Source organism: Octodon degus, unplaced genomic scaffold, assembly GCF_000260255.1.
Source record: "Octodon degus isolate 3935 unplaced genomic scaffold, OctDeg1.0 scaffold00155, whole genome shotgun sequence".
In the NCBI taxonomy this organism is placed as follows: Eukaryota; Metazoa; Chordata; class Mammalia; order Rodentia; family Octodontidae; genus Octodon; species Octodon degus.
Genome location: NW_004524731.1, coordinates 912,388 through 925,948, shown reverse-complemented (window position 1 = coordinate 925,948; position 13,561 = coordinate 912,388). Strand labels below are relative to the sequence as shown.

Below are 13,561 nucleotides of genomic sequence, written 5' to 3'. Positions count from 1 at the left end.
TTCTGTTTAACTGGCAATGTCAGAAATTATTGACCTGAGTCCCCCACAGCTCAACATAATAACATGGCTTTACTTCCTATATTTCGTCTTCATACTTTTCTACTGGATGGTTCTTCATTTGTATCCCCTTTTTTGTTTAGTTTTGTTGGAGAAGGCTATTCCATTGCCATTTAAATATTGTAGGTACATGAATTCAGCAAAATAATCCAATATAGTCCAGTAGTCCATAATAGTAGTGGGTTATCTGCAGGACTGGCAAGGTCAGAAGTGGTTGACTTGAGCCTTTTACAGCTCAGCATATTAATATGGCTTTGCTTTTTATACCTCGTTTTTATACTCTTCTGTTGGATGGTTAAGGCCAAGATAAGGCCAGACCTATATAATAAGAAATGTAACTTCTGTATTGGACTAGAAACTCTTTCACTCCCTTCTATCAGCTCTCGCAAGGTCACCCTGTCCTTGGAATTTTTCAGGAGGCTTTCTCCCAACTGAGGCTCAAGCAAACGCAAAGCACCTCGGCTGCATCCCAACAGCCAGGAGCAAGGTGCTGCCCGCCTCCCTTTGTTCGCTGTGGAGCCACATTGCTGGGTGTGGCAGCAAGTGGCTAAATGTTGCCATTCCCATTTAAATACACTGAGATTTCAGCAGCCACACAGCACGCGCTCAAGAGCCATTCCTGGCCCTGCTTCCTGCAGTGAACAGTGCAGAGGAGAACATTTGCAGAGCCATAGAATGTTCTGTTGCACTGCGACCCCCTAGAGATTAGGCCTGTTGCCCTTGTTCCCCTGTCCCATCCTGTGCTCAGAGGCATCCTGGGCCAAGGCTACTCTGCTCTCACAGTTTCCCGGTCCCAACTCACAGCGTTCCTCATGCCACACAGATTCCTAAGATGGCGTTGCCCTGAGTCCTGAGAGCTCCAGACAGCTCCGACCTCCAGTAGGACCACAGTCAACCAGCTTCTCCTCATGTGTCCAGTTCCAGCACTGTTTCCTTCCCTGGGAGGCTCTTGGAGCTGAGCAGATTCCGGGGAACCTTCAGCCCAAGCCCTGCAGCACGATGGGACCCCTCCCGGGGGGTGCCTGTTGCTGGGAAGACAGAACTGAACTGAAGGTCTGACAGCTTTGGGAACCCTGAAGGCCTGCACTCTTTACGTCCTTTGCTTTTCTCAAAACCAAGTTTGCTGCTCTCTTTCTCTGCTATATGGTCTTTCTCTTTCAAGTTGCCAGTAGGATGTGGCGGCCCAAACGTAAGGCGGCTTTGCAGAGCAACAAGGGCACCGGAGTGCCTGTAATTCACCCTCTCTTTCATCTTCCCCGATGGAGAAACTGAGGTCCTGTGGTGTCTCCAGGGCTCCCATGCAGCCACATGAAAGCCAGGAAAGGCTGGAAGGAGCTGTCCCCTCCTCAGCTCTCTTTCCACCCCACCATACTGCCGCTTGATAGGACGGCCAGGTCATTAATGAGAACTAACTTCCGGAATTGCTTCAGGGGTCTAACACATCACCCACGCGAAAGCAACAGTGGTGAGCGTGGCACTCAGGTGCGTCGGCGGCATGATTTGTTCCAGAACGAAGCAGAGGGTGGCTTGTTTAAAGTCTGTGCCCTGCTGTGCCCCAGCTGCCCACATCTGACCACGGTGCTCCCCCTTCTCGCCTCCGCAGCCTGGTTGTGTTCCCATGGGGGTGGGGGTGGGGGCTACCGCACTGAGGTGCGCTCAGTCCTCCAAGGAGCACACTGCTCTACCTCACGGGCAGGAGACTGGGTCGGGAGAGCCAGTGAGCCGTCAGCTGTCCCACTACTACCCAAACACGCTTTACCTCATTCTTAGATGCGTGTTTCTGCCATGTCCACTTCTTGAGCAAGTTTTGTAGAAGAGGTGGGCCTCGGAGGGCCTCGCTAAGCTGTGCTGCGGGGCACAGGTGAATGGTCCTGGCTCTGCGCTTGCTCCAGCCCTCCTCCATCGCCACCTGGGGGCTAAGGGCAAGACTGTGTTGCCAGGTCTGTGGCTCCCCGGGGCCCAGATCCTGGCAATGCTCACAGACAGTGGTGGCTGTCACACCTGGGCCAGGTGTCCACTGGGGAGAGGCTGGGGCTACTGTTGGCCCCGTCACCACGTGGGGCTCCACGACAGAGCATTAGCTGTGTCAGAAGGCTGGTTGTGCCCAGGTTGAGAGCCCTGGTCTACAGCGGCAGTTCTTGTGTTTTGGGTTCTGGCAGGTGTGGGAAGCTGCAGGGAGGCCTGTTAGAGCACCACAGCCCCTCCCCCGCCGTGGTTCTCAGGCTGTGGCTCATTTGTGGTCATTTCTGCTCCTGATAAGGGCCTGGCTGAGCCTGAAGCTACTGGGTTAGGGAGCAGGAGGAGCCTCTGTCTAGACAGCCAGGGGGCCTTCCTGTGAGCGCGTCTGTGTGGCATTCCCAGCCCTGACTGTCCCCAAGCCCTTCAGTTGCTCTCCTGGTGACATTTGCCTTTTCTGGGGCAGATTGGACTCAAAGCAAAATGATATTAATATAAAAGCATCATACAGAATGGCATAATATGGGCCGGCCAAAGCACTCAGGGGATTAAAGTGCCTGCAAGCAGGTGCAGGGGCTTGGACCCCCTGGGGAGACGTACTGAGATGGCAATTGAGACTGGGCGTGGTGGCACGTGCCTGTAATCCCAGCTCTGGGGAGGCTGTAAACAGGCGGATCCCTACGAGTCTGATCTAATAGTGAGACCCTGAACACCCTGTAGACAATTCCAAAAAAAACAGCATAGTATACCAATTCTTCATCATAAATCTCGGGAAATGTAAGCAACACTCTTCATTGATAGACAGAAATAAATTAATGAAGACCTAGAAAAACAAAAATGCTACATTTGAGCCTTTGAAGGACATATGCAAATGGTCGCTTTTCCCCCAAATAATCCAGATTCAACACTATACTTTAAAAGTCTCTAGGGATTCCTTCAGCGCTACTGAATCAAAGGGCTGAGGACAGCTGACATACTTTGGGGAGGAGGGTGGAGGGCTGGCTTTACAGGATTACTAATTATAGAGCCACTGTAATTAAGACAATGTGGCAACGACACAGGACAGATGGACACATGCAGCAATGAAAAGGTAGACGAAGATCTGTGTGTGTGTGTGCACGCGTGTGTGCATGTGCGTGTGTGTGTGTGCGGAATTGATGTAGAACTGCAGAGTGTCAGCAGAGCGCTGTGAAAGGCACTCCTCAGCTGTGAGACAAAGGGGGCGCTCATACTGGAAAAACTAACTTGACCCTTGCATGAAAACACACAGACACACGCACACACGCACACACACACACACACTGCCATTGCCAGATGGGTTACCAACCTGAAATAGAAGGAAAACAATAAGGTTTTAGAAGACAATATGGGGGCTGGAGAGATGGCTCAGTGGTCTAAAGCACCTACTTGAAACAAGCTTGGCAAAGCACAGGGACCGTGGTTCGATCCTCCAGCCCCACATGCCAGCCAGCCCCGCCCCCTGGTGGGCTGAGCTGGCCACACACACACACACACACAATAAATAAATGTAATAAATAAAAATAAATAAATAAAAAAAATAAAAATAAATAAAAATTTAAAATTAAAAAAAAAAAGCAGACAATATGGGACACTATGCATGTTTTTGAGCTAAAGAAAGATGTGTTAAGATAGAAACACACCAACCCCGAACGAAAAGGTATCGCTTTCATCTGCCATTGAAAAACTGATGAGAACTCCGTAAGGAAGGTTCCCATGAAGAGAGTAAACAATACTCAAGGCAAGAGGCGCTATTTGAATGCACATAACAAGGGATTTTGTCCAGAATGTAAAAAGAGCCACCACAAATCCATACAGGCAGATGGAAAATCTGACAGATAAAGATCCGACTAGCGTTCGCGGAGGATTCCCACACGCTGACTGTCTGCGGACAAGCTTCACTTGCGATTTACCAAGGAGATGCAAATTACAACTAGAATGACATACAGCTCATTGCAACTCAGGAGTTGGCTACAGTTTAAAGGGAATCAATATTATATAGTGCTGAGGATTATGTGGGTGAAGGAAACTCCCACTGCTGATCAAGGGAATATACATTAATGTAAATAATTGTGGAGAATGCATTATCTATCAAATTGAAATATGTACATGTCCCGAGACATAATTCTGGTTTCCAGGATATAAAAGTGGGGCAGAAAGCCATGTTTTTTCAAGGGTATCACATACACAAAGGAATTGTGTTCAGCGAGAACAGCCAGGCAGTAATAGTGCAAGGTAAACAGGAAGTCGTGAGCACGGGAGCTGAGTTCGGCTTCCCTGGGCAGCGGGAGCTGGGACTGGGAAGGCTCCTAGGGCTCTGTGCTGCAGCAAATGCCCTTTTTGGGCCTGCCTGGGGCCCCAGGGGGCTGTACGGGGATTCACGAAGGTGCCCATCCACGTTTTATAAGCTTCCTGAATGCATGCGGTCTTCACTAATTAAAACAACTAAAAGCCAGGTGAATGTCTTCTGGGAAAGTCCTGTGCATGTCCCGAGCTGGGCCCACTCGTGCTGTGTGGCTGCAGCCCATCTCCTCGCTGCAAGGTCCATTCTGTCCCTTGTACTCGTAGGTGTCTGGGTGACTCGAGGCCCCACGCTACTCCTCCCTGCCCCCAACTTGTACATCTTCTCACCCTGGTCCCCACTAAGCTGGAGCTTGAAATATTGTTTAGAATTTGCAAAGGCAGAGGAATTAGAGAAGAGGAGGGTGAGAGGTCGTGGGGCAGCAAGGTGGACGGCAGATCTGAGCTGCACCACACTGGGCCGTAGCCATGACGTGGGACGACCGGGACCCTGCCTGGGGCACCAGTATTTCCGAGAATCTTTGTCAGCTGTGACAGCATGTGTAGGTTCAGTGAAGGGCTGCCGGGACCACATCCCAGGAGAGGACGTAGGAAACATGTGTCAGCGCTCATGAGGGGAGCAGTACAGAGAGAAAAGAAAGGCTGGCAGCAGTGACACGACAGGCAGGATCTCACGGGGCCACCACAAGCAAGCCTGCACGGGAAGCTCTGACAAAGCCCCCTCACATCACTGAGATGAAGTAGGACCCAGCACCAGACAGTGCAGGGAGGAGCTGCCTTCAAGTGGACGGCATCTTTTGTCTTTATACGAAAGCCATGGAAAGAAAATTTCCTACGGGGCCATTTCCGACTGAGACACAGGCAGGAAGTGTGTGGAGTGACGGTGTGTCAGTGACACTGGCAGCAAAGGGCTTTCTGATCCTCTGTTTTTTGCTGCTTTAAACCCACTTACAGCCCTTGTGCTGACCATCAAGATTGGCTTTGGATGAAGCAATTTTGGCTCAAGGAGAATGTTACAAGAAAAATTGTAACCCTTGAGTAAAAAGTATCTTGCTCTAAATGAACTTCAGCAACCGGTTGCCTCAAGGACAAGGCTTTGGGGTAAGAGGAGGCCTAGCTGAGCCCCTCAGTACCCCTAAGCCTACCCTTCCTGACATTGGGGCAGCAGAGCAAGCTCCAGCAGAGAGGTCAGGGCTTCGGGTACAGGGAAACAGCCAATGAGAGGCGTGTGTGAGGAGAGACCCGGATGCTGGCCCAGACCTAGATTTTCTCCACAGTTGCTGTAGACGGTGACAAGGTCCTGGTACTGCGGCATGCACCAACTCCAAGCAGCCGTAGCTTGGGAGCTCACTTGTCAGACCCCTGGGGCTGTGGCAGGTTAGCAGAAGCCCTTCCTCTGGGCAGGCCTATAGGTTAGCTGCCCGCATGTGGGCTGACAGCGGGGAGCAAGAGGGCATCGGAGAAGGCCGAGCCAGACCTCATACTGCAGTTGCAGAAGAATAGCTTTGCTTGGGAGAAGGTCCCAGGGCGCCCCTTTCCTGCCTGTGCTCGCCTTCCATTGGCTCCGTCAGCTGCCCCACAACCAGCCAGCCTGCGGAGCGACCAAGCCTTTACAAAGCCATTTTTCACCTTTCCTCCTCCCAGCTGAACCCTTTAGGGATTAGTCAAATTTGGGTGTAAGTCCTTCCCACAGGGTCTCTCTGGCCATCCTTGGACTTTTTCGAGGTCTCCAGGTATTCCTCAGGGCACCTGCTATCCCTAAACCTTGGGTCTCCCTGTGGGTTGAGTGGGGGTTTTAGGCTAGGGTTGGAGCCCATGGGTGACCAATCCGCAGTCACATGACTTAGACGGCTAAGTCATTTGCCCACAAATAAGGGTGAGGATTCTTTGTTCCTCTTGAGAGCTATAGTTTTTGTTACTCTGTAATCCTGGCTGTCATGCATGTGTCTGTCCAACTACCTGGTCCCGCCTCCCTTGCAAAGTCACCTGTGTCCTGGTGCAAATTCAGATGCCCAGCATAGTCAGGTGACACAGCTTATGCCAAGGGGGCCGAGGGAATGTGACGTGGTACCCCAAGAGATGTTAGACAAGCTGTTTTCAACCTCTTTGAAGTTTAGACTGGGAGGAAGGAGTGTCTCTTTATTACTCAGTAAAAACTCACTGGTGCAGACTCAGAATCAGTGAGGAGGCAAAACAGAGAGCATCTCGCTCATGACCTGCTGCCCTGGCATTCTCTAGCCTTTAAACGAAAACTTGCAACTCCTTGAGTGCATTTCTCCCTCTGTGATGGGGCCTGATGGGCAGCAGGAAACACTGAGGCTTAGGAGATTTTGAACCCAGTTTTCAGATCAGAAAGGCGGTCCTAGCTGGAGCCAGTTCCACCAGTCTGTAGGGCAATGAGCGCAGTGCATGGAGAAGAGCACCAGGTCTTCAGGGAGTTTCAGGTCAGGTTGTGACCACAGTTCTGCCATGCTGCAGTTGAGGAAACTGAGGCTCAGAGACACGTGACCTGCTCCTGGTCACTGTGAGTGACAGAGCTGAGAGGGAAATATGTCCTGGGTGCCCTGTGCAGGGGCCACCTTCTCTCTCATGGGGGACAGCACTGCTATGTCCCAGAGAAGCTGGGGTCTGGGCACTGAACTGGGCAGACCTGGTCTGGAGAAGCACTGTGGGTTCCCCAGCAAGGGAGCAGGTGCCTGTGGTTCCCTGAGGCCCGCACAGAACTGAGTCCCTGCACCAGCTGCGCTGGTCTGGTGGGAGGGCTGGTGGCTCTGTGTCTGCAGTGGGTCACCAGGAGGGACCAGTCAGTGACCTCTCTCAGGTGGGAAGCTGGCCATGTAAGGAGCTGTCCTGAAATCCCTCCACATAGGGCTAGTGTCCTAGGAGCCCTATGGCTAGTGTCTCAGCCAGCCCAAGGATCAGGAGCCAGAAGCAGCAGCTCAGTCCTGTGTCCCCATCTGGCTCACCCTCTGCTGCCCAGGGGACAGCTTGCAGCCTCTGCTGGCTCCTGCCCTGGGCCACTGGACCACAGCACACTGTATTGCCATGGCCCCTTCCCCCCTGACGCGTATGCCTCAGCTCTCCCTGGCCCGTGTCCCCAGCCCCAGGCCAGTGCCTGTGTCCTGAGGCTTACCTGGGGTGATTGGGCAGGAGAGTAAGCAGAAGGCGAGCAGCAGCAGGCAGTGGATCCTCATGGTGGCCAGCAGCTGGGCTCTGATGCCGGAGAGGACGAGAGGCTCCCTCGGGAGCTGGCCCTTCAGGAGCTTCCGGAGGCTGGGTGAGGCTCTATTTATGGGGTGCAGGATTGCACAACCCATGGACAGGATAGAGGAAGGTGTGGAAATCTAGAAGTCATAATAACTAACTCTCCTCTCATTTGCCCTGAGTAGACTCCGTGTCACGTGGACAGGTTGCCTCTGTCTGGCTGGGGCTGGATTGAGCTCTCAGGCTGGGAATCCAAAGTCAGTCACTCGGGCAGGCCTGTTTGTTTTCCAGGTTCTGCGAGTCTGAGAGGCTCCCGGGCAGGCTGCTCCCTCTGGGGTTCCTCCCGTAGCAGTACTGCAGGGCTTGAGCAGAGGAGGAAAGAGGCCCAGGCAGGAGGCCGGTGGGTCCAGGTCGCCTTGGCCCCTGTGCTTCTGCAGGGTGGCTTCAGACTTCACCCTTTCACCATGGGTGGAAGTTCTTCCTCACCTCAGGCCGGAGCTGCTCTCCCAGCTCTGTTCTGTGACACCCTCACCTTGAGGGGCCAGCAGTAGGTTTGTTTATCCAACTGGATACAAGGCCCTGGGGCTCTGCACCCTTGACCCCAAGAAAGCCCCCAGCCCACCCCAGAGGGCAGCTTGGTGGGCACTGCCCTGTGCAGCTGCAGTTTGGCATCAGGCTCTCTGAAGATCCTGCTGGGTCCACTAATCCTAACTCCTTTAAAAATATTTGTCATTGACACTGCAATTTGGTGAGACACTTCTAGTGTCTAATCAGGGGTCTTGTTGGAGGCATCAGAAGTGGGCTACTGCAGACAGCCAGAAAGGTTGGTGAAGTGGCTCCCAGAGTCCCTTGTAGGGGTGAGCTGGCTGGAGGCTCAGCTGCCAGGATCACTATTCGGCCAGGCCACAGAATTGTCTGGTGAGGACCATGGGCTTACCCACAGTGCACGCTCCAGTGACGCGGATTTCATGGCCACTGCTGCCCCACCAGCCGGGCAGGCTTCTGCACCAATCCTGGGGTTCAGGGGCCTTCCCTGCACCCCTGTGGGGTGTTTAGTGGGGGGGGCCTCTTTTCCAGCTGACCCTCACCTTGGCCCATTCTCCTGGTGGCCCTGTCTGCAAGCTGTGTCCGCACGCAGCCCTTGTCACAAGACCAGCAGCGAAGTGCTGGGGGCGGGAAAGAAGAATGCTGGGAATTCACTCAGCTCCTTGAGGTGTTTTTCTTTCTCACTCGTCCCTGAAGTGGAGAATTCCCTAAACAGGCAAGCATGTGAGCTATCCTGCGGACAAAATCAACAGGAAAGAAAGAGAAATCCAGGACCCTATATTTCCATGAGTTATTTTTCTAACTGGAGCATATTTTCTTTTTTTAAATATGAAAAATTCCACAGATTTTATTCATTGTATCATTCTTTTGATGTTTCTGTCCGCTTCAGTTTTTATTTTAAAGAGAGAAAATACCAATAAAAACGAAACAGAATTTCAAAAGAAGATGGAAATGAACAATTTTTACTATACTGCATATTGCTGTCTTCCAAAGAGTTGCTGAGATTACCGATATAGGCATTCACACAACATAAGCACTTGCTGTGACTTGGGGTCCCCTGAGAACCAGCCTCATGGTGGCCTCCCTGTGAACTCCCCTGGGACAGGGAGCTGCCATGAGCTGGTGGCTTTGACGGGGGCATCGCAGGGACCATGCCTGGAGCTGCTGGGAGGTGAGGGCCCCAGAAACTGAGGGTGCTCCAGCCCCCGCCTGAGGCCTGCACCTGTGTCTGCCTCTGCAGGCCGGGCCCTGTAGGCGGTTCTGGGAAATCTGCTGCAGAGCAGGGTCTTTGCAGAGAAACTCACCAATTCCCTAAAGCGAAACTTGGAGGAGGCTGAGTCAGATTTCACCTTGGAGAGCAAAGCAGACCCGCCTTCACTCCCTTCGGATTCTGTCCTGTGGACATCACAAGCCTTGGGGTGGGGGGGAAGGCCCTTAGCACAGGTGGAGATAAACAGGCTTTTAGGGACTCTTCCTGGTTTCCCATTAACCTTGCTGTGTCACTTCAGGTAATTTATTCCAGTTACCTGCACTCTCTGTTTTTCAGCCTGGTGTACAAGAGATGCCATTACTTAATCAGCCTATTATTTATTATAGGGAATAAAGAGAAAGAACTGAAAAATCTCTGAACACTGCTGCCGCACACAGCATGAGAACTTTTTACGTCCATAGATGCGGGGAGTGAAAGGCTTCAGTCCCTAGGAAAGAAAAATCTGGACTTTTAGGATTGACTCTGCTCTGACCCTGGAAACAGTGTTCTCAGGGTTTTTTCTAGAGAATCTCACCCATCGTCTGAAGAACTCGCTGTTTTTTTTCTCCGGGGGCAGCCTGCGTTCCAGGGCAGGAGCATCTCAGCTGCATCCCATTGCCCCCAAAAGCAGGCACGAGGGACTGCAGAGAAGGCCCTTCCCGGGCCCCGAGAAGGCCGAGGCATTGTAACCTCGCTGAAGGCTGAAGTGCGCGGGGCGTGCTGTGGGGGTCCTACGTCACCCCCGGAAGGCTCACGCGTGACCAGAGCCACGTCTGGGTTGGGGCAGATGGGGTGTTCCTCTCTCACAGATCTCAAAGGCTGGCCTCTGCCATCGCAGATCCCCGTGTGAGGGAGATGGGCAAAGGACGCTGTGTGCTCAGGCATCAGAAGATGCTCAGGGCCCCGAGAGCCCAGGGAGAGGACACTGAGCCCACCTGGGGAGGGAGACACAGGCCACCCGGGGCAGAGAAGCTGAGACAGCTCCAAGGGCAGCTGAGAGGTGAGCAGGTGGAGGCACCTTGGGAGCGGCATTCAGGTTCAGGGAGTGTTGCAGGCAGCCAAGTTAGATAGAAATATTCTAGGCAGTCAGACAGGGCCAGGTCCTCAAGGAGACAAGATGGAAGACAAGGTGACTTTGCAACTTGGAAGAGACAGACACTCCCATATGGGCCACACCTGAAGACCAAGACAAAAAGAGGAAGCACAGCTATATACTTCCCTAGGGATGGGCATTAGGGATTGATAACCTAAATAGTATCAATCAACTTGAAAGAGCCCAAATGAGTCACTAGCCCAACCCCCAACATGAAGAGACCCTGTTCCCTATTAGTGCCTGCTTGCTACGTGACTCGCTTTCCCATTTGATACTGGATTTAATCAATTTTACCCGAGCAATGGTGCTTGTAATCCCATTGGTTGGCCATAGTTTTGTCTCACCTCCTGCCCACCTAAGCGAGTTCCCATTCTCTCCACCTTAGCCCCGCATGGTTTTACACTATAAAAGCCCCTGGAAGAGACAGCTTCCTGGGGGGAACTACCCGCTTGGATCCCCCTCCTGTCCCTGTCTTGGACAGGAGCTTTATCTCAATAAATATATTCTGCTCATAACCTCCGTTTGTCCCTAAAATTCATTCTTCGGTTTTAGAGAACACGAACTTGTGCAGGTCAGGTCCAGAGATCGTTTTTCCCTATGTCATTTGGAGGTTCCCTATATGGCTTGGAGGTCACTCACCCAAGATCAGTTTTTCTCCCTGTATCAGGAGGACCACAGGCAGTGTGTGCACATGCGTGTGTGTGCATGCATGTGTGTGCATGTGAGTGTACCATAATAAAGATTTCTTCTACCATAATAAAAATTTTCTTCTTAGGCCAGAGGGAGGCTTTGGAATAATCTGAGGACATAAACACACATATCAGCCTTTTGGAACCATCCTGGGACAACCATGGAGCTCCACGGCTCACGATCCTTGGGCCCAGGATGGGACTCGGGAGGGTGGTGGATTCTTGTCCCAGGCCTGGGCCGTGAGGCAGTGGAGCCAGAGCTGCAAGCACGGAGTAGAAGGCGAGGGCCTCGGGCTCCATGTTCTGTGTTCCAGCAGGGCTGAGAGTGGTTCAGGGAAGGAGCCAGTTTCGGGCAAACTGAAGATCCTGGAGAGAGAGGCTGGGAGAGGGGCTCAGCTGCAAGCTGTGGGAGTCAACGCCATGGCCTCACTGGGATGGGGTCGGGCAGTGAATGGGGCTGAAGGCAAAGGCTGAACCTTCCTGTGTGGACGGCTTCCCTTTCCTTGTACTCTGTGTGGAGAGCCTGATTCCTGAGTGTTCAGAGGAGTGAGGGTGCCCACTGTCCGAGGGAGCCCCGGCGAGCCGGGCATGCACCCAGCTTGAGCCTGGGTTGGTTGTAGTTCGCTACAAGTTTCCACATGAACTTGGTTCTAAGTGGACACAGCTGCCTGAGCAGTCCGGACTCTTTGGGGCTCAGTCTCTGTCCCTCCAAAACCTTGTGTGCGCAGAGGCTGGGCACTTGAAAGGTGCCTGGGCTGTGCCGAAGGGCACTATTCTCATCAGTGGCCTCAGCTGTGGGAGATTCCGTAGCTCGCTGTGCTGTGAAAGCGCTGGAGCCTGCCTGGAAGGTGACCGAGATACCTCCTGCTCCCCTCCACAGTCAGGTGCTGTCCCCTGTGCTCCCTGCTTCTCCTTGGGCCCCCTGGGGCTTTGTGTCAGATCCTTCCTCCCTGTCCTTTGCTGTTTACCAAGGGCTGAGGCCTGGGCCGCCTCTGCAAGGTACAGCAGGTGGGGGTGCTCAGCAGCAGCAGGGCCCAGAGAAGGGGTGCTCGGGCGGCTCTGCACATGCCCAGGTGCTGCTCCCATCCCCTTTCTGAGGCGTCCTCCCTGACCTCTCTGCCCCCTGCCCTGGTCCTGGCTGGTGCCTCTTGGGTCCTCCTGGTTCCCTCGTTGCCCAGCAGACTGGCTGCCACCCGTGGGTGCAGTGAGGTCTGAGGTTTGCCATTAGTAGGACCACACTGTCTCCTCCCACGGGTGAACAGAGTTGGGCATAAACAACCAGTTTTGGGAGAAATGAATAAATGAAAGGGCACTGCTGTGGGCGGAATCCACCCTCCTCAGCCCCCGTGGAGAGTCTCTACCCCAGTGTGACTGCATGAAGGGAACACTCTCTCCAGGAACCTGTCAGCCTGAGCCTCCTTTGGGACCTTCACCCTCCAGGATGGAGGGAATGAATTTCTGTTGTGTAAGCTGCCAGCTTGGCACGCTTGCCATGGTGACATGCGTACATTCACCCCAACCTCTTGTCACCCATCCTGTGTCTGTCCGTCATCCTCTCTTTGGAGTTTGGTGATAGCAGCACTCCTTCTGCCACGTCCAGGAACAGACTCACAGCTGCATAGCCCCACGCCTTGCTTGAAACTGCCACATTTTTTAATTGCTTTTTGAAAGGCTATAATATTTTACTTTTCCTCTTCAGGGACGGACTTCAGGTTTTTCAGTTATACTTGTTTCATTTCGTTTTGAATCGACACAAAGTGCCTAAGTGGCCATGCAGCTTCCAGCACTTCCCCGTCCCCTCCTCTTCGGCTGACCTTGAGTGTGGACCACAAAGTCATGGCCTTGGTCGCTCGCTGCTCTCTAGGACGTATGCAGTGGGCCATGCTGTGGATCAGGTGCTGTTCCTGTCAGGTGTTTGTCACACCTGGAGAATATGCGATCTCTGGGAGCAGAGGGAGGGAGCTCTGGCCACCAGGGGCCACTGGGCGGTCCTGCCCTTGGCTCTCCTGTTAAAGATCAAACAGACCCACCCAGGGTGGAGGCAGTTCAACCCCACCCAGCTGCTCTTCAGAGAGTCAGTCTAATAGAGGTTGGAATCAGCCTCTAAGCCCAAGGGAAGGAAATCTGAGGACTGGCTTAGGCCAGGTGCAACACCACCACGACAACACAGTCAGCATCAGTGTGTCCAGCCCTTAGCAGCAGAAGAGGCCTTGTCTGAAGGGAGTTGAGTCTGCCTCTGCCCTGGACAGAGTGGATCCAGCTCTGCCTCCCACGAGAGGCAGAACCATTGGGATCCAGGCCTGACCGGCTCCCATCAGGCAGGGATGATCCACTGTGCCAGCCTGCAGGGCCACGTGGGCTCCACGCACTCATGGGGAGAGGCGAGCAGTGTTCTCCCACGCCTCCTCTGCTCTCCTAGGATGACGTTGGTGGCCCTGTTCCCCAGAG

The 13,561-nt window shown here is 53.2% G+C and overlaps 1 protein-coding gene across 1 annotated transcript in view; it reads right to left on the bottom strand.

Moving 5' to 3' along the window:
• The window catches only part of Defb1 (defensin beta 1), a 10,692-nt gene extending 3,047 nt beyond the window's left edge, over positions 1-7,645 (bottom strand). The window contains exon 1 of the mRNA XM_012517217.2: positions 7,466-7,645. Within this exon, the coding sequence (XP_012372671.1) occupies positions 7,466-7,526 (61 nt within the window). The 5' untranslated portion in view covers positions 7,527-7,645. The remainder of the gene's footprint in view (positions 1-7,465) is intronic.
• Positions 7,646-13,561: the final 5,916 nt, after the last annotated feature.